Genomic DNA, 26,339 nt, shown 5'->3' on the forward strand with positions numbered 1-26,339 from the left:
CAGTTTTGTGATGGCCATCTACGTACAGAGAGAATTACCTACGGAGTCATATGTGACTATAACTTGCCACTTCATTGAAGGTTGGGTCATGTGTTAACCTGAGCAGTAAGCTGAAGAAGCATACAGTCATTTTGGAAAAAAATATAGGGATGTACACCTGAGGGATCAATTGGAAAGTCAACTGTAAGCCAGGTCTAATCACCCAATCAGGGCAAGCCAAATTGCACAAGCCATTCATTAATTCTTTCTGTAGTTCAAGTCAAATTAACATTAAATGGAAAAAATAAATCACAGAACCAATTCCAGGATATATTCAAAATAAATAAATCTTTATTAATGTTTCGCTTTAGAAGTCTTCCCCATGCATCCCAGGTCACAAAGCTAAACAGATTACCTTTATTACAATTATATCAATTTACAAATATCCATCAGTTTATATACATCAATTAGTATAGCAAACAAATATAAAGTAGAATTAACATCTTTGTGAAAGACTTCCTAAAAAGAAAATAGCAGGGCAATTGAAATGCCTCAACACTTTTTTAGCTCCACAGCTAAAAATAACACCAGCTCATTATTAAACTCACAGTTGAAAGATACCTAAACTGAATCAGGAATAATTTCGATTAACAATTTCAGGGGTTACTTTTTATGCCTCTAACACTTTTACAACTTTTATTGCTAAATTCACTGACTGCCATGTTGCAGAAATCATAAAAAAGCTATGAATATATTTGTTATACTTTGTATGAAGGGTCCTACATTAGAAGTACATAAACTGCCATCATGCGAATTACATAACACCTTAAATAAACTATCAACAAGACATGCTAACTGATTAAGACTTAGGATCAGAAAATGCATGACTCAGGTCACAGTATGCACTCTCAAAGAATGACAATACTGTAACCAAAATGCCTCAATGATCACTGATGATGTAATACACTTTATAACAGTTTATGCAAGCTAGCATTCACAGAGTGTTCACATAGTACTCACAAAAGTGTATAATGCATTATGCATGCGGGACCCTTCGTAAAAAAAGTAAATTCAGTTCAAGATGAAGACAAACTGCTGAGCTGTGAAAGCTTTAAAAGATTTGAATCCAGGCCAAAGTTTATGATGGATTTTAAAGGCATGGAATGATTAGAGAAAAACTAGGGACAATGTGGTTGTCCGAATGGACTATCAGTAAAACTAGGGACAATGTGATTGGGACAGGTTTTAGTTTTTATCCACATTCAAGACCACTATCAAACACTTCAGTGGGTAGTGCATCCTACTCCATGTCATTCTCCAGTGTATTAACCACTGTCATTCATGCCAACCTTACAAAACAAATAAGTTCATTCAAAATATATACATTTAAGTGACATTAGTGGTGCTTTACATTTGAAAATTCTCTTAGAAATGTGAATTTTAAAAATATGATTTTAAATAAATATGTTTATGACAAAAAGAAAGACAAACAAAAACAAAAATTAACGTTTAAAAATGTCCTGAAAACAGTAGTTACGAGTAGGTTCAAGTTCCAAGTGAAATGCATTGCGTTCCCAGGCACCGTACAGGGATTGGATTAGTAGGCTTAGTTACAGTAGATAGGCGCTCCATACACACTTGTACACACATTTCACCCAGGCAAAGTCTTTTTGAGCTTGTTCACATTAAGCCTCCTCAACATGCACTCAACCAGCATCACTTCCTTAAATACAATCCAAGAACGTCCACCACCGAAGAGAAGTAAAAAGTCTTCAAAAGGATGAGACCGTCCAAGAGCAGGAACACACTTTCCACCTTCTCCATGGTTAAACTGGATGGATAAGTGTAGCACGGCAGAGTACAATGGTATTAATCTATTGAACTGCTAGGTGCGTGATGCACACCAGAACTGTTGGTGTCATGCATTTTTGTGCATGCCCACATGCATGTATGCATGCATTCATGCATCCATGCACAACCACACACACTTGCACACACACACCAGTGTGGGGGGAGGAAGGCGGCTCTCCAGTGCAGGCTTTCACCAGTGTTCAGAGCATTTGTTTTATCCACAGGGACACTTTATGAACTGTAAGGGAGAGAGTAAAAAATATATATAAATGAGCTTGGTGTCGTACTCAATGTAACCTGTGCATAATCATTCCACATTATAAATATTTTTGGACATTACTGGGGGAATTCACTACCGATTGATGTGGAATACCTGGAGGTGTGTTCCTGTATATCCACACCTGTAACATTCATTATACCACCACATGGTGATGTCCATTACCTTGCTCACAAGGTATGCTCCTGCGTTGCCGCGGGTGATCTCCTCGGTAACACAGCTGCCAGAAGATCACTCACAATCTCCTGCCGAATTTCCTCTGTGATACTGCGCTTCATCTGGGGAGTTAAATAGGCGGCCAGAAATGGAGGGTAAGGACTCAAGGTACAGCTAAACCACATATGTTCCAGATACCCACCTGAAACATGACACCTGATTGTGCACAGCTCTAGTGAATTCTAACAAACTTGGCTCTAAGCATTTCAGGCCACCAGATGTATCACATCATCCCTAGTCGGATATAACACTGGGAAACAGGTTCCTGGGAATTCCCGCCCAAACCATTTCCCGTTTCCGGAGAAATAATTGGAAAACAACGGGGAGGGAGTGCTGAATCAACAGGGGTCGTCAAACATCTGATTGAAACAACTGACAAGGAGGGGAATCTTGATCAGTGCATTCCAGTATCTGTAGGCATTGTCATGCAGTTTTTCCCAGCGTCTGGTGATATGGTTGAAAGGCTTAGGCCTATCAGCTACAAACCACACAGCAGGCTTAAGGACAACAGTTACCATCCAGAACTGCTGGAAAACCATGGGGAAATCACTGAAATGGCAAAAACAGGGAAAGTCGTGGAACTGCCAAAAATGGCAAAAATCACATAATCGATGACACCCACAACTTCCGAGACAAATGCCTAGCCATACTAATGACTACTGTATTCAGTGAATGATTGTGGCTGTGTTAATGGCATAAGCCGTTCGGAAGACATTTTAGAGGTTGTTCCTGAGGAGGGGACAAGCAAATCTGATCAGCCCGTGAGTTTCAGTTAACATTCGTTAAGACTTAAATGTGGTGGCCTGGTGAGCTACTGAAATTGACACTGAAGGACATACTCACATTTAACAAAGAATATGTACTGGAGTATTTCAACCATTAACTATGCCTTCATTCCTCTACCCTGCAGGACAGAGAAGCACGCAGGTGCCACTGGCTTTGATTTAAATTAAAAATAAAGTCATAATTTTAAAAAGTACTGAATGTAACAAAGGTCGCACAGCTGGTGACCAATGCTGGCCTTTTCCTGATAGGCAGCAGGGTGCACACTATCCTTCATGAGGTCCATCTAGGTGCCAGTTTCCCTTGCCTCTTTGTGCTGTTGTACATGTTGTATAGGAATGAGCCAAGGAGGTAGTGAAATTGTAACAAATTGACTTTTTGCGGTAAAGGTTGCAATGGATAATCAGTAGAGGATGGTGGTGGATTTCTACTCTCGCTACCTCACCTCCTTAATGAGCTGCTGTAGCTGGGGGTTCTCCACTGCTCCTCCCTCTCGTACTGCTCCTGCTCCTCCTCCGTCCTCAGGTGAAGGACATATGGGCGCGGAGTCCGCCCTCTGCGGGGGCCCCGGCGTCTGCTGCCGTGGCGGTAAGGTGGGGGTGAGGCTGATGGAGGTCCGGTACACGTCCAGCCTCTGCGGGGAGGGGCAGTCGTGCGCAGAGGGGCCCGGGGGCCGGCTCGGCCTGGCAGGGCCGACCGACTCGGAGGAGCAGCTGGACGCCAGTGGTGGGACGGAGCTGGCCCTCCCCTCGAACCCTAGCTCCACCTGCAGGGACAGCTGCTCCCTCAGGAGTTCTGTCACCTGGAAACACACCACACACACCTTACATCCAGAACAAAACGGAGCCCGAAAGGGCCGGAGCTCAGACCCTCGGCCCTGTCGCATGAGCGCAGACTGACAGATACTCACCGGCTCTGTTACATTCATGGGAGGGGTACTGCACCGGCTGTCCAAGCTGTGACCTCTAGAAAGTCCCTGCAGTGGATCAGATGTCACAAACTGGTTTAGACACAAGCTTAATAATTCACCAACACAACCTGCACATACATGCTGCAGCTAAAGTACACGCACACCTCTCATGCACTTTCTTGTTGCTATTTTTCACTTTGCAGGACACATGGCACTACAGAGAAGAGCTGGTGCCAAATGGAGGAAAAGTGTTGAACTCGTCTGTTGACAAAAGAGCCTGGTGAGTTGATGAGAGGACCGGCTGATAACTTAAGCCCAACCTGCCACTCCTGGGACCAGATCAATTATGCCTTGGTGAGAGCCTTTATTGGCTGAACAGGTTTCTCCACAGTTCAGTTATAGCGATTTCTGATTTCATTCATAGTTTCAGTGCTGTTGTTAAAGAAAAGATGCATCTTCTGTTTTTGCCTTCTAGTGCTGTGAGGCCCTTGTCTAAAATTTACCATAATTTCCCTTGTCCCTTCCCTTGTGTCCAGCACTTGACCTGATGTAAATTGGTAAATCCTACTGACGTGAAATATGGTAGGAATATTCAAAAGACCCATAACTTCCATTTCGACAAACAACTGGACAGGAGGTGATTACATTTTACTATATACGTAGGAGACAAAAATATTGGAAACACCACATTAACTTTCACTTGGAAGTAATGAAAACACAATTGCAAATGCAGCTACACAGGCAAGTCATTTAAAGTTCAGTTTAATTTTTGATTAAAAAAGATAATATAAAATAATATTTTTATAAAGCATCACACCAGTCATCCTACTTAAAACAAAAAAAAAACTATGATCTCCCAGAAAAAATATTTTTTCAAAAGCTCAAACGTATGGACATGAAAAAATGCCAAGTGACCAAATCCACATTTTTCCCCCCCTTGTAAACAATTTTTGACTATTTATTTTCTATACTGACAGTTATGGAATGCTTGGTCATATTTCTATTCATAGCACCGCCTGTCAATCTGAGAGAGCGCAGGCAAGGCCCACAGCTGAACGGCAGTCATAGTGCCTGAAGCCAACTCCTCTCTATGTACACTGCTCACCTTTGCCTGTGCTAAGGGCATGCTATGCAGAGCTAATAAAATCCAAACCTCCTCCATCATTTAGTTTTCATTGCCAAAAGTCAAATGGGAAATGGACCATAACAAAAAACCCATATTCTATGCATGTACAAAAACAGACGTTTGTATTCAGAACTCAGATGAAATATCAGATGGCTACATTTATGCCCTGTGGTGTTGCGCCTCCGTCCAATAATTCTGGTCGGAAAAAAATAAATAACTGAATACATAATTAGGAGTAATTTTGGGGCTCTTTTTCTGTACCCTCTGCCTACCCATGAATCTGTTGGCACTGGACTCTTACCAAATGGTCACAAACTAAATGCCTCAAGTAATTAAAAGCAACAATGATGTTAACAGGAAAAGCAGAAAGAATCCATCCTGGATGGACTGTATTCACAATAGCAAATCAAGACCCTGATCCAACTTTCATAAAAAATGATACATGACATAAGAAAATCATATATGGATATCGCATTATGGACATACGATACATTTTTCTAAACTAAAACCCACTATAAAAATTCTGAAATCTGGCAGAGCTCTTGGAGTGTGAGTGATAGCTGTTGCAGACACTCACCACAGGATGGCGGTAGTGGGAGGCGCGCAGCTGCTCATCCAGGAAAAGCAAACGATCCTCCAGCTGCAGCTCCAACTCCTGCAATTCCTGCCTCACTGCAGTACGCAAGCTCTGCAGGTGCTCAGCCTCCTGTCTGCAAACAAGAAAACAGACAAAACACACATGCACGCACACACACCCAAACACAGATGCACGCACACGTGCACACACACACAGTTTCAGTCTCCAGTCCTCAACTATAAACAGTGCATACACATACAGGGAAACATGATTCATGGGAACTGTTTGCTTTACAAATCCCAGACAAAAATTTTCTATACAGGCAACAGATTTGTATGCAAATGTATCCAAATGCTTAGTTAAGATTAAATTTCAACCACAAAAGAAGTCAGGACTACGCAGTATGACATAGAACAGTAATACAGAACCACAGAGAGAAAGCTAGAAAAACCACAAAGCCAGCAAAGCTAGACAAACACACAGGGAAGGCTTTCCATGTTTGAAACCCCACCTGTCCTCCTCTGTCAGGTGCTGATAGACCATGTCCTGCTGTCTGAGGAGGGCCAGCTCCAGGTCCATCATCTGCGTGCGGAACACATTCAGGTTCCTCTTGATCACTTGCAGCTCTTGAATGGTGTCCTGAGAAGGGGGGGGGGGGAAGAATGTCTGAAGAAAGTTCCTTCAGACAACGCCTCACACTGGCTGTATACAAGCTACTACACACTGTGCGTCTCAAACTGGCTATGATATGAGGGGAAAGCATGCAATTTGGTTGCAGTGCTCCTTGTACTGTTAACACAGCAATGACATAAGGAACTGACTATGCTGAACCATAATCTTAATCATATTATCTTGCTGTACGTGGAGCATAGGTGACACATCAGACACAGGGAACGGGACGAAACGCAAAAGGCACACACCTCATACAGGGGCTGAACTGCTCTGTGGGGGTTGAACAGAGGGGTCACCATGTCCTCACTCCGAGATGAACCCTGCGCCCAAGGGAACAAAAGAACTTGTCAAGAGGGACTCACACGAGCTCAACAGATGAGGTTACAGAGAGTGAATGGCTGTCACTGAGCAGACAGGTTTACCCAGAGTGCATCACTGTCATGGAACAGGCAGGTTTATCTAACGAGACTCGCATTAGGTTAATGGGTTCTGTTAGCTTCAAATGTGCTGTCGTCCAACAGACTGATTTACTCTATACTGGAGATTTGCTGCAGCTCAACAGACTGGGTCTGAAGAATTGCTTGCTGTCAGAGGTAGAAAATCCAGAGCTCAGAAAGCAACAGCCCTGCCATGTGTGTCCATGTTCTAACCATGGACTCTAATTTGACTAATTAGTTCTACTTCCTGCCTGGCAAAAAAGAATTGTGCCTATGAGCAAATGCAGGTGATTGGAACAAAATATTGGGGAGGACCTTTTACTTTCTGAATCTGGATTTTCCACCTCTGCTTACGGTCCTGATAAGTTTACTAGGAGTAACTCACGGTATAACCGGAATACATTGCACTTTACTTTACACTGGGAAAGGGAGTAGTGAAATGGAAACAGACTTCCACACTGGCGTGGCAGGAGAGATCTCTGGAGCACCAGCAGCAAGGACGTGTGCACCAACGTGCGCTTCCGCTGGTTACGCACGTGTGTGCGTGGTTTCAGAGGTAATCTGTACCGTGACCGTACGGACCGGCCGGGTCAGGCTGACGCTCCGTCTGGCAGGACGGCACGCTGCTGGGCGGACTCACCTGGGCTAGGTTCTGGACCGCGCTCCGAACATCATGCAGGACCCGCTTGAGCTGCATCTCCGTGCTGGACGGGGGATGGGCGAGGCGCAGGGGGGCCACTGGCCCGCAGGGTGCAGGGTAGGCGGGGCAGCAGTTTGACGAGCACGGGGCGACGTACGGGCTGCTGAAAGGGCTGTTGCAGTGGTTGCTCTGTGGGATGCCGTAATGGTGAGGGGCATTGTGGGGGTGGCCGAGAGGCGAGCTGTAGGGGGCTCTGTGGGGTTGGCCAAGAGGCGGGCCGTAGGGGGCATTGTGGGGATGGCTGAGAGGTGAACTGTAGGGGGCACTGTGGGAGTGGCCAAGAGGCGGGCCGTAGGGGGCATTGTGGGGGTGGCCAAGAGGCCAGCTGTACGGGGCGCTGTGGGTTTGGCCAAGAGGTGAGCTGTAGGGGGCGCTGTGAGTTTGGCCAAGAGGTGAGCCGTATGGGGCGCTGTGTAGGTGCCCCACAGGCAAGCCGTAGGTGGCACTCTGGGGGTGGCTGAGAGTTGAGCTGTAGGGGGCGCTGAGGGAGTGGCTGAAAGGCGAGCCATAGGGGGCGCTGTGGGCAGACAGTGCAGGCATGCTGCAGGTGCTCCAGGAACGGGGCAGGTCACACAGAGGGCGCTCAAGCCAGTCAGGGGGAGTGCTGTGCAGGGAGCAGGAGGAGCGGGTCAGATGGGCTGGAATGTGCAGGGGGTAGGGGGGCATCCTGCTGGGGGGGATGTCCTCTGCCCGCAGCTCTTCGGGGACTTCCCTAGCCTTAGGGGTGGCATTGATGACGAGGGTGGAGCGACAGGGCGCCCCTTCCTCGTCCTCCTCCTCCTCTTCCTTCTCCGCAATGGATCCCGTGCCGTCCTCCCCTTCATCCTCGGGGGTGTAGCGGTAGGAGTATGAGGGCGGGGTGCAGTGACGAGCGCTGCCCGGGCGGAGCTCGATTTTTACGGACGACACCACCCGGGAGGGGCTGAGCAGGGGGTTGGGCAGCGAGCTGGACCGCCTCAGCGGGTACCTGTCCCGGCCCATTTGTAAGTCCCGGACCCTGGCCCAAACCAGCGCACCATGCTCCTCACACGCAGGGGCCGCCTGAGGGGGCCAGCATGGAGCTACATGGGGCCTGTCTTGCGTGTCCTCAGGGCCAGGCTCCGTAGAGCTGCTGGTCTGAGAAAGAGGCTCTGCTGGAGAGCCCGGCCCCTCGGAAGAGCTCGGCTCTACGGGCTTGTGCACGTGCGTGGGGTGAGGGATGTACTCAGGGATGACCTCCTTTACCTCTTCCTCAACAATCTCCTGCTCAACCACCTTCTCCTCAGCAACCTCCTCCTCACCCACGTCCTCCTCAACCACCTTCTCCTCAACAACCTCCTCAACCACATTCTCCTCATCGGCCTTCTCCTCAGCCACATTCTCCTGAACAACCTCCTTCTCCTCAACCAGCACCTCCTCTTCCTCCCCTTTAGGCTGGCTTTGATTCCCACTCAGCAAGTCAGTGTTCAGTTCCCCACTGCTGTCTGGACCAGCGGCCGTTTGACCTTCCTCTTCTCCCTCTGGTTTCTGGAATGCGTGGTGGTCCAGCATCGGAGCGCTGTCTGAGCCAAAGGCTGTTAAACCCTCCTCTTCTCCCGGAAACTTATGGAAGATGGGGTGGTCCACGGCGAGAGGTGTGCTCAGTTCCCCTGCGTTAGACGTCACCGTGGTCTCGCTGTCACAGCTGTCTGAGCTCTCCTGTACCTGAACACCACACCGGACAGGATACACACACACAAAAGACAAAGGTCTCCCTTTAAAGACATTATTTATTTAAGCACTACCATATAAACTGTATGGTTCATCAACATGTTTCCTGATGGTCTCAGAAGATATACAGTGGCAGTCCAGCCCCAAACATGCTCACACTTGAGCAAGTGATAAACAGACAAAATGCAGTCTACCTTCAGATGGTTAGCAGAGCCATCTGTGGAAGGGTCCTCAGCAAATCCGCTGCTGTCCGAATGCTGGCTCGCCATCCTCTGCAAGAGCTCTGCAGAGTAAGAACCAGCACATATAAAAGGTCAGCACAGGGACAGGTAACAGCTTCGCACAGGTGAAACAAGTGCACATAACAGCTCTGCAGGTGAACTACCATACAGGTTAATGACTTGTCCACCTCTGTGACATTACTTCAAAATGCGAACATTACTTGAAATGCGAAACATGAAATTTATGTTAAACAAACTTATTGTGTATCAAAATCAAAACATAAATAAAAGTAGTGTGTATGATGTTGTTGCATGATCCTCTGTTTCTGGTCCTCTGACACCATTGACTGAACCTTCAAGAGCCTTTCCCACTTTTACCAGCAGAGGGCATAGTTGCATTTCTAAAACCTTTGTACAAGGTTTCAAATATTTCTGCAATACCACTTCAACTGACATTAAATGATTCATATAAGCATCAAGTTATGTGCTGAATATTGTTATCAGACCTTCCATTTTACAAGATTGCAGTTTAATAAATCAGCTGTTTTATTCTTAGAAGTGCTCATACAAATTCTAGGATTCTAAGAAATTATCATGATTAATGATTATTATCACAACTTAAATCATAAAAGGCTACCACAGGAAATCATTTTTTTCTTTTCTTCTGTTATATAGTTCTTATTTTAAGTAATTTCATTTAGTACATTCTGGGAACAGAGAATTGTGATGGAGCATCACAATGGAGCAATGAATGCCTATAATTTAATTTTGTTTTGTCACATGGGCAACTTTGAAATAGTTGGGACAGTAATCTCTAAAAAGGGCTAGCAAGTGTTGCTTTCATCCCAAATTAAAATCAAGATAAAAGAAAAGAACCTTCTCATTCGTTATTCTTTTCTACAGATTACAAACGGCTTTCCCCTGTACCCCAAAACTCACCGTTCCCGTCTTTCGAAGAGCTGCTGATCCCGGCAGGGCCCTCACCCTCGTTGCTTTGTACCTTGAGACGGCAGCAGCATTACTCAGCATGTTATCATTAAGCATTAAGCAAATCATAAAGCAACTTCCACGCAGGAGAACTCCCTGTACATTCCCATGTCCTAGCATGCATAATCAAGAGAAACAGCGGCGACCGAAATAGGCTTTTAAATCTGCCAGGAGCGCACGTTCTTTAACGTACTTGGGGCAGTGTTTATTTTAAAAGAGTGCTGCACTCAAGAATATGCAATTCTGTGCATAAAAGGAGAACAGCTACCAAATCTTTACCACAGGGAAGCAGTGCACTGAGCTACTGTAAGTAAGTATAACCAAGTATAAGTAAGTAAAACTAAGTATGAGCAAGTATAACCAATTATGAGTACGTAAGTATAAGTAAGATGGATCTGGAGCGATACCTCTTCCATTTCAAACGAGTCCTTTGCCTGTGAGAGGAGGTGGGAGATGCAGGGGTGGGGTCGGTGGGTGGGGGGCTCTTTGGCGGGCGTGGAGGTCACTGCCTGCTCTTTGCCCCTGTCTGTATCAGGGTCAGCGGAGAGGCTGGAGTCCTTCGCGGGGTTGGAGTTCGGCTCCTCGTCCTCCTCCTTGTCGCCGTTGAGCAGGTCGCCATTGGGCGGGTCGGCGGGCATGATGCCCGTCGGTCCCAGGCGGGACTCCTCAGCCTCGGTCACGGTGGCGAGCGACGGCAGGTCCTTTGTCCTCGGCGACTGCTCGTGCCCGCTTTCGCCCGGCCCCTTCCCCCGCTCCGCCTCAGGATGGGCGGAGGGCCCTCCGTCGACCGATGCGTGCAGGTTGCGCCTGGTGAAGGTCTTCTTCAGGATTTTGGCGGCGTTCAGGGCAGAGTTGTTCCTGTTGAGTGGCGGCGGCTCTTTGTGCTCTGTTTCGGTGCTGCCAATCTTCTGCACGGGGGTGCCCGAGACTTGGGAGTACAGCGAGGAGAAGGCGTTGGCCACGGTGGTGAGCACTTCTATCTGACGGAAACGACCTGCAGGTGAGGAGAGAAGCACTGTATAAACTACACTGCATAAAATCAGCACGTCAGTGAAAGAATGAACAAATGACAAAATTCACAAATTAAAAAATTATGAAGATAGCCGTTAATTCCCAGCCGACGCAACATGGAGCACTGTGAGGGTGCCCCCCTTTCCTGCTTTCTCTTTGCAGAGAGTACAAACTGAGTGGAGCAGGCTGGAGGACTTCAAAAGAAGCCCCTTCAACGTCAAGCTCCAACTGGAGATGCTGTTAACACTGTGCCCTAAATGGGTGTTCTTCTTTTGACCTCTCCACAAGGGGAAAACGAAACACATACAGCTGCAAGCACAACTTCGCGGGCAGGAACATCTCTCCTGACCTTTCCTTATCTGTTTAACTCAACATTCTCAGTTAAAATGCAGATCTAAGCAGAGTGTGAAGTCAAACACAAAAAAAACTCTCGAGGAAAAATGTCTGGATGGACGTCCTGTACCTTCCCTTACAAGGAGCTATTCAGGGATGGTGAATAAATCTAAAATACTTTTAGCAGGAGATATTTCATAATAGGAAACTAATTCCTCTACATTCGAGACTCTTCCTGAATAAAACAGACAAAGTATGAGGCTGTACTGCAAAAAAATATCACGGTACAATGAAGAAAACTTCTCATTTCCATGTTGTTTTATCATCTTAGAGTTCAAAAATCTTACCCCAGAGCATGTGGCCCTGAGAGTACGAGCAAAGAAATGTAGAAACAAAGAAACTGTGAACTACAGAAGGCTTTACTTAAAAAAAAAAAAAAAAAAAAAAAAAAAGATTCAACCTGGTTTAAAGATACGATGCTTCCCTGACATCAGGGAAACAAGGGCCCAACAATTTGACCCAACACTACTGAGGCATCTGTGTGAACAGTAATCTGGGGAAGGTTTTCTTCTGTATTCTAAATGCCCGAAGACAGGCCTTCCTTACTGAACACAGTGTCTTCAGTAAGAGTCTCCTCCTAAGTAGGTTCCTCAGTAAAGCGTCTTTGTGACAATGTCTGTAAAAATGTTATTTTACTAAATTAAATTGGGACCGATTCGCTTTCTTCACTGCACTACTATAAATCATAAAAACACACTATAAATCAGAATGAATAAACATGCACCAAAAAAAACTTTGCTTGCTATATAGGCTTCAAGAAAGCATCTGATTCAATTTTGGCACGAGGGCCGATGCTACAAAATACATTTAACCCCTTAAAGCCCAATGGCTAATACGACAATAATGGAAATGACGACACCAAAACACCCCTCTGAGTCATAAGTAATCAATTCACTCTTTGTACATAGGCTTGGAAAAGTTCATACGTCATTTCCATTGAGTTGAAATCATATTTCAGGAGCGCTTGAAAACAAGCATTTCTCTGTATGTAAATAGAATTTCAAATGTGAATACTGCTGTCTTCGTAAAACAGCAACTTCTTACCAATTGTGAAAAAAATGCTCAGTTAGACATTCCAATGCTGAGGAAATTGCCAGAAAGCAAGCTACTACCTGAAAAAAATAATCTACCCTCTCTATGACCTACTCTTGTGACTTTTACCCCTGCTTGGAAACCCTGTTTTTGTTACAGGAACCTAACAGTCTTGAGTTCTTCAACATCATTTCCACAACTTTCGAAATAAGTTCATGGCTTCCTTCTAGATGAAATAATTGCTGAGATATTCTATTGCGTAATCAGCAACTTGCAGAAAGACAGTTATGCAGAATGCATGCGGTGCAGATTTGTGCACGCACCATCTACTGTTTATAAGGGCCCTGTGCACCGGCGTATGCATGAAAAGCCAAATCATGGTAAGCAAGCTTAAGAAGAAGACTCTCAAGGAGGTATTGAAGGAATTGAAGAGGGACAGTAGCGACAGTGATAGCAACTGTCACTCTGGACTGGAGAGTTTCCTCCTTGTAGAAGTAGCAGCATACAAAGACGGCTCTTTAGGACTTATGAGCCTAAACTTCTTATATTTCCTTTGTACATGATACTATTAGTAGTGTTACTATATTATATAACTTCATTTGTATTAGTATTTCAGTCATCTTTCAGGTTTTAGGCCCACAAAGTTTGTTATTGCGATTATGCTCAGCAGCCTTGTTCGGCTTCTGTGTGCTCCAGTCCTAAGTATGTGCTTTATGTAGCCAATTATTGCATTATGTGTCTGCAAATGTAGGGCTGTGTATTTAACAGACTACCATCCATTTCTGCATGTCCATGCGTGCCGTTACAAACACCAGGTCTGTGACATGCCCTGTTCTGCATCTGTATCCAGTAGCATGGCAAAATACAAACCTTTCACTTATATATTTATTTCTGCTGGATTTGTGCTAGTATTGCATATAATACATATTTCCATTAGAATTAATTCAAAAATATTTTAGTGTTAACTAGCAAATATCGGCTATATGGATGTGAAATATTGAATTCACTCAGTCAGCAAGACTACAGTAACAGGGGAAAAACCTCTGTCTGAAATTCTACATGCGGAATTCAAAAAAACATTGCACAGGTAAACAGGAACACACCACATAATGCATGCATAGCTGATTGAGGCAGCTATCCAACTCATTCAAACCCGGAAAAGGGCACATTTTATTGAGCATCTAAAATAAGACCAAACAACTGAATATTACTTATATTAGAATATTCAAAGGCTCTAAAATCCAACTCGCTCAACTGATTCTGAACCTCTTACACAATTACAAACCTATACCAGTGCTAACCAGCTTCAGGTCAGCGCAGCTTCACAGCAATTGACAACAGAGAATATACACTGGCAGAGTCTGTCAGAGACACACAACAAAGACAGGTCCTGGGCAAGTACAGGCTCAGTGACAACACCCTAGCAACTGAACAAAGGTGGGCATTAAAGTTGTGGTTGCCCAAAGATGAGCATTTATGTGGTCACTAAGACAAGAGAGGTGGAGACAGAAATGCAGTTCTGCCAACACTGAGAAAAATACATTGAAATAAGAAGAATCATTCCAGTTAGATTTTCAAAACTTGAAAATAACTTCCCAGACAAATGAGGAAAAGCTGAAAACCCCTTTAGGAGAACAGCCAACAGACTTATTTGCAACAAAGTAAGTTTCAGCCTGTCACAACCTGAAGGACAGTGAATAATGTCTCGGCAAGACGTACCGCATAATCACTATTAGGAAATACTGTATAATATGTTATACATGTAATGATCATTTATATAATTGTATTTTAAAATCCATCTATAAACTGAGACTTGTCTCTTCAATTCCTTGAATGACAATGTCCCTAGGTTAAACAGTTTACAGTGCTTGTTTTTCCTTCTACTTAAAACTAATTGGATATAATGCTTTGACAATATTTACTGTAAGCATTACAAGCCAATAAAGCACACTGAAATGCAAAAAATGCAGTTGAAAGAGAGCCAGAGAAAGCAAATAAAAGAGAAAGAGCAAATTAGTTACTGCATTTCACTTTTTCTTCCCTGTTCCATTTAAATAGTTTTCTTTCACAATATGTATAAGCACTTTTGAGCTTGTACTTGAGAGAAGGAAAGAGCAAGTTGGAAAGCAATGGAGGGAGAAAGAGAGAAAGTAAGAGTGCGAGAGAGAAAGAGGAAGAGAAAGAGAAGGGGAACTGTAAAGGAACTGGGATTATGTAAGAGAAGTCAACATGGTGCTATGAGAGACGTTCGAGGAGCTCAGGGCATCACTGTCTGATTCTAACAACACAGGGACTCCAGTTTCAAACCCTTACTGGACTGAAAATATCTTCAGACATGAAAGTTCTCCTTAAGCTGCCCTGCACGCATTTGTCAGAGCTGTGTGCATCTGCACAATGCCTCATTAGGCCAGCCAGCTGAAACAGAGCACTACAGAACAGCATGTGCTTCTGCCCAAAACACATTCCAAAGGCCTCCTACATCCAGACAACTGAGATGGGACAGGCTTTAGAGACCAAAGGAGGGACGGTGTGACGGGCACACTGTGACATGCACACGCACAGCAACGAACAAGAAGCGGGAGATTGTCCGCGGGAGACTGTCGCGAGACAGCGCAGCGACTTTCATTCCAGCCGGAGCTTTCACAGAAGACAAAGCGCGGTAGCGCACCATGGAGCGTTCCCCCCTCTTCCCCTCCAACGCACCCCTCCCCGTCCGAGATGAGCTCCCCGCTCCGTCACGTCGCCCCAGGCCCAGGCCCAGGCCCAGTTCGCATGACCCGTGTCAGTCATGCGAACGCCGGACGATAACGCGGCCCGTCGGTGACCTGGCAGGTGGGCCCGGCCCTCTGCAAGTCCGCTCTACTGCGCCGCCAGGCAGCCGCGCTCGCCCAGGGGCGCGCGGGGGGAGGGTGAAACAAAGCCACCCTTGTGTGAACTCGCTCACTCACGAGAGAGCTGTCCCCGCTCGCTCCCGGCAAACAGCAAAGGGCCCTCTGATCAGCGTCCTGAATGAGAGGCGCGAGGGCAGCCTTTCCGAAACGCCGGACTGCAGCGAGCGGCGACAAGCCCGCAGGCCTGCCCAACCACTTCCTCCTTCCTCCACTTTAGCATTTACAGTACAAGCGCCCAGGGACACCATTTCCTGGGTAATGAGGGTGTGCCGGCAGCCCTCGGGGCGACGCCGTTGGCCAGTCACGCGGACCACGTACTTGTCAGGGCGTAGTTGGGGTTCTCCAGCTCCAGGCGCTGCAGCTGGGCTCCCAGGTACACCTTGATGTCGATCCCTCTGGCGTGCGACATGGAGTTGAAGAAGCGGGAGGGGATCTTGGAGGCGATGTCCGGCTCCTCTCTGCCGAAGCCCAGGTTGTAGAGGATCTCCTCGGGGTCCTCCTCATAAAGGTCCAGCAGCTCGGAAACGCTAGCACAGGCAGGCGGGGGGGGTCAGGCATCAAATAAAGAAAATAGGAATAAAGTAAGTCAGAAGGTCTCCGAGCGGGGCCGGCGGGAGGGTGTGGGGCAGACTTCACCCTTCGCCTCACGCTGTTCCCCGCACCCTCACCTGGACACGGTTGTGTTGCTCTTCCCCGAACCCGTGGAGTTCATGCTCCTTCCCTTCTGCTGGAACTGGGTCCGCTTCTCCTTGGCCAGCATCCCCAAACTGTGGGAGAGAGAGCAGAGGTGAGCGGAGGTCAGGTGCAGCCAGGGACGGTGAGAGGCTGGGGGTTGGAATTTAGGAGCTCCACTTACTGTTGCATCTCTGATGGAGTCCCGCCAGCCCGGAGGTGGTTGGCTGGAGAGGCAGAGACAGAGGCAGAATATAACAATCATTCAGAAGAAGAGAGTTTGACTGGACAACTTATACAGAAACAAACTTTGTTAGATTTTTATGACCGTTTCTTGCCGTTCTATGGTAGCATAAATGCATTAATAAAGCAGGCACATAGGGGCCTGCATAGGGCCAATTCACTGCAATCTTGATTAATTATAGGACTTGCAGATGCATCCTCGTTCCCACAATTTCCCAATTACTATTATTCCGCAGCCAGGAGGGAAGTGAAATACGTGCTTTAAAAAGGAAACCCTCTTAGAACAGGGGAAAATGAAGAGCTGGAGGCTAAGCACTCAAATTCAGCTATGAGACTGCAGATTACAGACTATGGACCAAATGGCCCAGATTCTTATAATGCTTTCATCACAGCACACATTCAACACATTCACCATAAAACATTTACCTAAGTATCTTCCAGAGCAAAAGTGAAATTCAGTTGCCAAGAATAACTTCAAAACCTCTTCAGAAAGCCCAATTTTGAAACATTAACTAAAAATAATTATACTCGCCTATACAGCACCACACGGGTTCAATTTTACTACATAGCATCCAACTTATCTAAAATAACCAGGTGTAAAGGTTCGCAAGATTTGTTCCAAATGAATGGTAGTTTATAACAGACTTCATCTCTGCAACACAAATCTGTCTGAGTGGCATAATATATAACAGGTAAGTTAAACAGATAAAGCCAGGTTTTATCTGGCTGATGACTTAAAAGCCGTTTGTCTTGAAGAACTCAAACTGTAGGTTGAGCAGTGCAAAATAGCACAGTTCTGGCAGCCATGGTGAACAGAAATGGGGGGCGTGTGCTTGGAGAGTCTTGGAACTAAACCCATTCAAATGGGTCCAACTTGCGTCTCTCCCCAAAAAGGGCGGGACATCTCTACTGCTGCCAATCAGCGTTAGCCCTTGTGTAAGCCAGTAACGAATAGGCAGCCTTTTACGTACAGATGACTGTAAAAGCAGGTTGTTCCTGCCAGGCAGAGTGCCTGCCTGTGCTTGCTGCAAGCGGCACGTACCAGCAGGACTGGAGGGGATGCGTGGGCGGTGACGACAGGAGAGGACTGGTGAGGACGGCCCACACGCTATCCTGTTCCATACATGCAGGACCGCCAGTCTGAACGCAGCCCTGCCTTTACAAATCCCCCGGTTCTTCCTACACCGATAAACACGGAACGCATGCACCAAAAAAAGACCCAGAATGTGAAACGAGTGTGAAATCAGACTGTTCTCACAAAATTTCAAACCAATTTCAGAGTGGAAGTTACCGTAAGCTTCTCCGGCAGCTTTAAGACCAGCGTTATCACCCAACCCTTATTTATCCCTAACCCAAGACCCCCTGATAGGGATGAGCCTAACCTAGTCCATAGACTGACTGCAAGTGCAAAGTGTAAAGAGATAAGAACAAAACCAAATCTAACTGACTCACTCTTCCAAAGCCATGCCACCACTGAGCTCTTCCATGGGGTAACCTGTCTTCTGAATTCACAGCAAGCCTCGTGAGGAGCTGGCATTGTTGTATTTTTTTTTCCTTTCTTTTTCGTTTCAAAGTTTGTTCAGGTTTGTTCTTGAGTGAGCGAAAATGAAATGAATAGCAATCCAAATAGTAAAAGTTGTGACGCAAAAATAAACAAAAGGTATGTACATAAGCAAGCAGTAAATGTTGTCCCTCAACTTGTCAAAGAGCAACAGGGAAAAACCTAGGAAGCAAGCACATTGCACAAGAACCACCAACACACCAACTTCAAAAATCCCTAACACGCCTTTTTTTGAGTCATGAGTTCACCTTAATAAGAAACCCTCTGGGAAAAGATTGCCTCAGCTATGTCACTTGACTACCGTAGGGTGCCAAAAAACGTTTTTGTGTTGCGTTTCTCAACCGTTCCTAGGAATAGGCCACATATTTGAATAATTTCCTTCTTTGCCCATGGGCAACCACTTCAGCCAAAACCATTTATTTTAACAGGAATAGAAATTAGTCAATCAATTCAGAATTCAGTGATCATTTGATTCAAATCCGACAGGAAAATACCCAGCTTTCGTGTTCACAGAGAGACTGACACATGCACACACCCACGCACAAACAACATACACACACACACATACACAGGACCATTTCTGACCATTTTGGTTCCCTAAGACAGATACCCACTGATACTTCAAAATTCCCCAACACGCCTTTTTTTGAGTCATGAGTTCACCTTAATTAAGAAACCCTCTGGGAAAAGATTGCCTCAGCTATGTCACTTGACTACCGTAGGGTGCCAAAAAACGTTTTTGTGTTGCGTTTCTCAACCGTTCCTAGGAATAGGCCACATATTTGAATAATTTCCTTCTTTGCCCATGGGCAACCACTTCAGCCAAAACCATTTATTTTAACAGAAATAGAGATTAGTCAATCAATTCAGAATTCAGTGATCATTTGATTCAAATCCGACAGGAAAATACCCAGCTTTCGTGTTCACAGAGAGACTGACACATGCACACACCCACGCACAAACAACATACACACACACACACACACACACACACACACACAGGACCATTTCTGACCATTTTGGTGCCCTAAGACACCCACTGATACGTTATCTGCACTTGTTACTAGAACTGTGTTAAAAATCAATAAAATATTTTATTAAAACACACATAATAATGAGATGTAGGTTGGTTGAAATGGGTGTCATGGTGAATTATGTCATTTGGACACAACAACTTCACCTGTGCCTTGTGGAAACACCTGCAGCTGACTACACATATACATAACAAAGTATGTACGACAACACAAACCCAAAGTTTCTTCTCATCCACCCTATTTAAATGGGTTGAACAACAGACATGTTAAAAGACATGGATAATGATCATTACAGGGCCTACTGGAACTTGTCTTTACTTGAGCGCCTTTCCACAAAACTTTACTTTACTTGTATTTACTATTTATCATCAAGCGCCTTTCCACAAAACCATAGCATTCCTTTCACTTTTACTGCAAGGAAAATATCTTACATTTAAAAAATGACTACACAAAATACAGATACTTGCATAAATACAAAAGCCCTTTAAGTACTAGAAGCAAAACCGCCATTAGGAAAGTTAGGTTGGGAACCATGAAGTGATATCAGGGCAGTTGCACTTCTAATTGTCGCGATTAAGGTATTCCGAGCGTGTTTTAAACCTAAAAGTTAATATTATAAATGCAGTCGTATTAATGTAAAAAAAATATATATATATATATGAAGCTGAATGTTTTTATTTAGAAAGTTTATAATGCACATTTTTACGGGACTTAATAGGTATTTCGGCGTTCAGGCCTCTCGAAAAAATAAGAAATTCAAACATGCGTTTGAGGTGGTCGATACACGTGTTCCCCGCCCAACACGCAAATGCTAGGCGACTGAACTCTAAATCAACAACATTCTAGTACAAACTTGGTGTCACATCATCATCATCAGGTACCGCTTAGGTCCCCTGTGCTAAAACGGGCCTGCCCACACGCACACACACAGGCCAAGCCCCAACTAGATGTGGAGATCAGCACAGTCTGACTGCAACAAAATGCTCATCAAACAGTGATGTCATGAATGAGCGCATAACACCTAGTGCCACAAGCTTTGATCGAACCCGTAAATCCACTGATAAAAACCCAAGGCAGTGCAGCAGAAGGAACCTAAACTTTAAAAGAATGGCTCCTTCACACACAAAGTGGAATGCCCCTTAACCATACTAATAAACCAGGACCGTGACCGGGCTCAGAGGAAAGAGTCCCAGACGGCCAGTATCTCAGGGCCACTGCTCTACAGTTATGCAATGGACGAAAACCATGATGAATAATGAAAACCAGTTCTTTCTGGACTTGGCCCCAAGCACATGTCTGTCTAAATACTTCCTAAAGAAGAAAGCCTCATTTTTTTCATTAATACATAGAAAGCACAATAAGATGGAATGGAAAGTAAATTTATGTAATGTATGTTTTATATGACAAATGCCCAGGGCCTGCCCACACCCCCTATGGTGGTCACCCATTTCAAAGAGAAAACTGGAAATACGGCTATACTGAAAGGAAGTGCCTAAAACTCACCCTCCGCTCCCAGGGACAGGTCATCCTCAAAGCTGCACGTGTTCTTTACTGTGCCTGTAGAGTACACAGAAAAGCATGGTGAAACACGGTAGCAAAAAAACCATTCACTCGGATATTTTCAGCAATAGTCCTTGATACTTCTTCTTTGAGAGTGAAAACTCACAATGTTCACATTTCACAATATTAAAAATGGAAAAAAGAACACATTCAATGGTTATGAATATTCTATATCTTCTCAATGTACTAAAAGCAACACATTCCAAGACAAATGACTGGTGACAAATGCTTCAGAAATGTACTTATTAATGATTGACTCGTTTTCATACTGCTATTTCCAAGTCTTACCTAAAGGGCCATTGAACAAAAGGAGACCCCATTTAGTGTAGGAATACCATGATCTGGACAGGAAAAGCGATACTTGGTCTTGACTATGTGTAAGTCCTGGTAAGGATAAGACTCCCTTGCTCCACAGTGCTCTTGTCCATTTTGAAGTAAAAAGTGGAGAAAGCAGAGAGAGTTTTACAGGACATTTCCTTATCTCTCAACTGTTGGTGTGTGACACTGAGCTCCAAAGTTCACTGGGCTCTAAGGTGCGATAGGGTAGTCTGTGTGTGTGTGTGCGTGTATGTGCGTGTGTGCGTGTGTGCGTGTGTACGCATGTGTACACGTGTGTGTGTACATGCTCATGTGCTGCTTGTGTTCAGCAGTCAAAATGCATCTACAGACACCAGCACCATTTCAGCATTCTGTCCAATGCAAATCTCAAATGACCACAGGAGGGAAAAAAAAAAACAAAAACAAAAAAACACACGTACACACTCTCCCTGGTTGGCAGTGTGTTTCTGTGCTAGGGGAAGCTCACCCTTGGTTGGTGTGTTACTCTGTTCGTCCAGAGAGGCCCCCAGGGGAGTCCTGCAAACAGAGAAAGACGTCAACATCCACATCCCCCGCAGTCCACGGTCACAATCTCACTCGTTCTCTCTCACACTCTGTCTCTCCTTCTCTCTCTCCCTCACAAAAATACACTCATGGCCCCACTGAACACAAGCTCCCGAGTGCCCAGACAGCCGTTCACACACTGCAGCCCTGACAAAATGCCCCTGCGATCTGCACTTCTGGTTTTATTCAGAACATTCCGGTTTAAGCGGGTCAGGGTCGAGCGGCGTGTGAACGAGACACGCGCTTAACATCTGCTCCGGAGCCTGGGAGCCGCGTCACTAACAGCCTCGCTCATTCACCTCAGCGCGAAGTGATCAAAACCTTGACACCTACAGAGTCTGCCTCTGGAACTCCCTCCCCAATGCTGCCTAGCTTGTTTTGTCTGTTTCAGAATGCTGTGCTCTCATGCTTGCTAATAAGTGCTTACCCTCATTGTAGACCAGATTTCAAACACCCCACAGAATATTCTTCGCTCACATTCAGTTTCACTGTCAGAACAATGCGCATGCTAATGTTGTATCAAACTCTCTGTAGCATGTCTCCATGGTTTTCAGGCCCTTGGGTGACTTGTCTATAGACACAGGCCACAGTTTGTTCTTAATCTACGCTGGCAGCGAAGCGCAATTAAGTGAACATGAATTCACGCCACTGATACCAGGGATCATGATCACGTCACTTCTTGTCTGGCAGGTATCATGTGCACACAAGTCTTGACGTCGCGGGGACTTCTACAGCCAACTGTAGATTTGACTAAGAAAACAAGCTCCCAGCGTGTTTGTTGAGCACACGGCCACAATCAAGAGGGAGAAAAACATATGATTAAGAACTGATCTAAACTATTTCAGAGGCAAGAACCGAGCTCTCCGCTCAAGAGCCGGAAAGAAAAACATGCTTTGCAGGGCCAAAAAAAAAAAACGTACAAAAACGCACCTTCCGCTGAACTCACAATAACTGGGCTGTTTTCAAGCCAGGAGAAAGCTAGAACACAATCAACCACCGAAGGAACTCTGACCTCGACCAAACCGGTTGCTAAGGAATAAAACAGCGGCGTGGCTCAAATGTGAGCAGACTGAGGGGGAAAGCAATAACTCAGCCACGGTGGACCAAAACGAAAAAGTCTCACCAGCATCGAATAGGGGCCTGAACGCCAGCCATCCCTCTTTGTTTCAGAGAATAACGGAGCCTCTAATTAAAAAAGTCACTAGTCCTCACAAGTGAAGACTTCCATGAAAGGGCCCCTTTCCTCCTGATTCACATGACAGTCAGATGTGCAAACTGGTTAGTCACACAGAGCACATCAACGTGAACTTAAAACAATTTTTGAATAAGAATTCTTAATATTGACAAAGCCAACCTCCAGGCTTCCTTCTATGCCAAAACCTTCCTTTACTCACGATGGCAGTTTGAGGGAAAATAAACAATACAGGATAATACTTGATTTGACCCTACCTGCATTCCTTCAGCCAACTTGCGATCTTGTTAGGTATCCGTCCTAGCGAAAGAAAAAAAAAATCACGAAAAGTTTTCACAAAGGAAGGAGATTATTCCACTTCCACTCGAAAAAAAAAAAAAAAACAGTCAGAATAAACCTGGAAAACAGTTCACCAATTTCTTTTCTCCCCTGGTGAATAGAAGGGAAAGGCTTTGTTGGAGATTTAAAGTGGTTTGTCATGGCTTGCATGGACCTGCATGAAGCTGGCTGTCAGAGAGCCAAAGCACTCTAATTTCCCCCCCTGCTCATCCTCCGGTACTTCACCAGGATCCGGCTTTCAGCATCCGACCGGGGCTCCGAACCTCTCAGCGCGCTCTTCTGGAGGCTCGGGTTTCTCCCCGCGCGCGGGGGCAGAAGCGGGACGGAAAAGCTCGTACCTGGTTCCTCGGCGAGCGGCACTTTGTGCGCCGCAGGCTCCTGCGGCGGCTGCCCCTCGGCGTGCCCGTCCTGGGACTCCGACGCCTGCCAGGAGCCTCGGCTGAGTGCCCAGGCCTTCCTCTTCATGGTGGCAGCCTTCCAGGGGTGCCCGCGGCCGGCCGACCCACACTGCTCCATCCCTACTGCTCCCAGGGCACTACTACAACCGGGGCTGCTTCACCTGCAGGGCGGAGGTCCATGCGTCACATGACCCACCTCATTACAGGCCCCGCCCAGTCCATAGCCCACCCCTTCGCTGTGCTCCACGAGCAGGTTAAATCACTCATAAGAGCAGTTATAAGCCACTCTTGTCACTCTTGAGTTGGGAACCCGCTGATTAATTCATGAACTTTTAAAGTGAAACCCCACAACAGTATAGAGTTACCTCACACAAAGTGTACAGAGGTGTGTTCTGCCACACAAGAGCGTACAACCATGCCATTTACCACACTGCCAATCAAGCAATAATCATAAAGCAAAACATTCATCAACAATCATACAACCATTTCATTTGAATGCGAAAATTGGCACAGTAACGACATCTTGGATAAAGAAAACTGAACACTTTCTTCAGGAAATGCAACCGGATGAATAACATGCGACACGAATAATACCTCGAAGGTTCTTGGCTGCGCAGAGAACAGATAGACTGAACGGTCCGGTAATGAAACCCACGGAGAAACCCTGGCTGAGATGGTGGGAGTTAGAAAACAAGTAGAACAGGAAATGTCTGTTTAGTTAAACGATTACAAGCTGGTGCGGAGTCATTTCCTGTTTTGGATCAGGGTTTTCTGAAGAAAATGGACAAACCCGTTAAAGTGGGATGGATTTATCATTCGACTGTGTAATCTCTAGGGTTCAGAGGGCTATTTTTAGGCTTTTCCCCATTTGCAGAGGAGCTGTTCTAAATAAGCAGAAATGCAAAACAAAGTGGTCTCTTTGGTGACAAAATAAATATATTAGGCTTACGCAAATGCCACAGCAACACCTGAATTCACAGACAGGAAAAGTCTGTAAATACGAAGAAATAAAAAATGGGATTCACAGACAACTGTCCATGAGGCACATAGCCCATCAGCAAGAATTTGGCTGAACAAAATGCCATCTAGTTTTTAAAGGGTACTTTTAAAGATCACATTAGGGTTTTTCTTGGCTCAAAACAGGACTTAGGTGGTGACTTTGTGTGACAGTGACTACGGTCGGTCTGGCTTGACTGCCACTATTCATGCAAGATTTAGAAACGCCAAACCACCAGCGCACAAGGAAAGCCTGCCATTTTCCCTTGTTTTTCCTGATGCATTAAAGCAATTACAAAAGGTCAAAGTAACCTGGCTGAGGTGCTTTACCTGTGTCAACTGACAAGGTGAGTTCCTTTGAGCTGGGGAAACAGAGCATGAGCGTGTCGTCACACACCTGAGCGCACTCAGGCAGAAAGTTAAAGCTACATTAGGTTTCACTGGTTCAGCTCTCCCGAGACACACTTCGCTGCAGGGCCAAGGATCTGAAGAATGAGGAACCATAAGAGCGTCACTGTGAAATGTCAGTTATCAGGGTAGACTACAAACAGTGAGACTCTCTGGTCTAGGGAGTGTCTGTCCCACTTTAGGTCTGGCTTCAATATGTGCTACTATAATTGAAAAGCCAGTACAGATCTTTGGTCCTTCATCATTATGAGTAACTAATATAGTCTGACATTTACACTGTGCCTCTGCTCCATTTTAACCCAAGTGTGTAAGTAACTAATGTAAATACAGAACACCTCATGTCTCCCCTCAACATTAGGCCCTGGTGAGCAAGGCACTAGTATAAACACAGAGCTGCTCCTGGTCTACATTCTATTTTAAACTGAGGGACGCATTCTCCTTTAAAAGGGAACAGGACAGGAATGGCCAAGTCTAGGGAAAGCGTTAGAAAACTCCTGCACAAAACTGAAGATATGAACATGCATACACCGCAACACTGGCTTGTGCCCACCAGAAAGTACCTCTATGCCAGTGGTTCTCAAACTCTGGTCCTGGGATCCCCTGTGGGGATGCTGGTTTTCATTACAGCCAATCTCTAGCTCAATTAAGGCTGTTGAACACATGTTAAAGTTTAATTTTTTCTTTCAACTTGTTAACGTAATGCAGGTTTGGCTCATTATCATGTCTTTGAATTCTTAATTATTTACCAAATGGTTAGTTTTAAAGGCCAGCTGTCCACACATTCATCTATTAGGAACCTGTCGATTCCCCTCAGCCTTTAATTAGGTCAGTTAATTTATTTTAAACTTCTTTTTCTGTTTTTACAATATAGCACAATGTGACTGGGACCTTTATTCTTCATGGCATGCATCGCTATTTTTTTCCATAATGTGGTTTAAGAGGATAAATAATCCCTGAAAACATGAAAAGTACCGAATTACAAAAAATGAACAGCTTGTTAAAATTCTGGGATTACAATTGTGGTTGGAACGAAAACCAGCGTCCCCAAGACTGATTTTGAGAACCACGGCGCTACGCAGAGGTATGGGTTACACACTGGATGTAAAAGTAATCTTGCTACACTGGGGTCTTCAGAGGGAGGGAGAAAACAGCTGTGAGATCAGTTATAGTCTTCATCCAGGCGGCCCAGCTGTGAGGCTCGGAACAGCAGCCAGCCTGATAAGACTTGGCACTGTAAGGTTGCATCTGGACACAAAGGGTCACAAATTGCCACAGCGCGCTGCTTTAAATAGGAGAGCCGGA

General features: G+C 45.4%; 1 protein-coding gene across 2 annotated transcripts in view; it reads right to left on the reverse strand.

Annotated features, from left to right (window-relative positions):
* Window positions 1-308: 308 nt before the first annotated feature.
* The window catches only part of itprid2 (ITPR interacting domain containing 2), a 38,336-nt gene continuing 12,305 nt past the window's right edge, over window positions 309-26,339 (reverse strand). Inside the window, exons 1-19 of one of the 2 annotated variants that reach the window (XM_064327320.1) lie at window positions 24,228-25,757; window positions 23,574-23,794; window positions 23,154-23,196; window positions 21,628-21,677; window positions 20,766-20,819; window positions 16,609-16,651; window positions 16,421-16,519; window positions 16,071-16,279; window positions 10,833-11,419; window positions 10,378-10,438; window positions 9,412-9,500; window positions 7,469-9,211; window positions 6,640-6,711; window positions 6,231-6,358; window positions 5,720-5,852; window positions 4,017-4,082; window positions 3,552-3,908; window positions 2,273-2,385; window positions 309-2,068 (exon numbers count right to left, since the gene is read on the reverse strand). In XM_064327320.1, coding sequence (XP_064183390.1) covers window positions 2,278-2,385; window positions 3,552-3,908; window positions 4,017-4,082; window positions 5,720-5,852; window positions 6,231-6,358; window positions 6,640-6,711; window positions 7,469-9,211; window positions 9,412-9,500; window positions 10,378-10,438; window positions 10,833-11,419; window positions 16,071-16,279; window positions 16,421-16,519; window positions 16,609-16,651; window positions 20,766-20,819; window positions 21,628-21,677; window positions 23,154-23,196; window positions 23,574-23,751 — 4,020 coding nt within the window. In that variant the 5' untranslated portion in view covers window positions 23,752-23,794; window positions 24,228-25,757 and the 3' untranslated portion in view covers window positions 309-2,068; window positions 2,273-2,277. Of the gene's footprint in view, window positions 2,069-2,272; window positions 2,386-3,551; window positions 3,909-4,016; window positions 4,083-5,719; window positions 5,853-6,230; window positions 6,359-6,639; window positions 6,712-7,468; window positions 9,212-9,411; window positions 9,501-10,377; window positions 10,439-10,832; window positions 11,420-16,070; window positions 16,280-16,420; window positions 16,520-16,608; window positions 16,652-20,765; window positions 20,820-21,627; window positions 21,678-23,153; window positions 23,197-23,573; window positions 23,795-24,227; window positions 25,758-26,339 lie in introns of those variants that run through there. The other variant, XM_064327319.1, reaches the window with a different exon arrangement.

Source organism: Anguilla rostrata, chromosome 3 (genome assembly GCF_018555375.3).
Source record: "Anguilla rostrata isolate EN2019 chromosome 3, ASM1855537v3, whole genome shotgun sequence".
NCBI classification, from domain to species: Eukaryota; Metazoa; Chordata; class Actinopteri; order Anguilliformes; family Anguillidae; genus Anguilla; species Anguilla rostrata.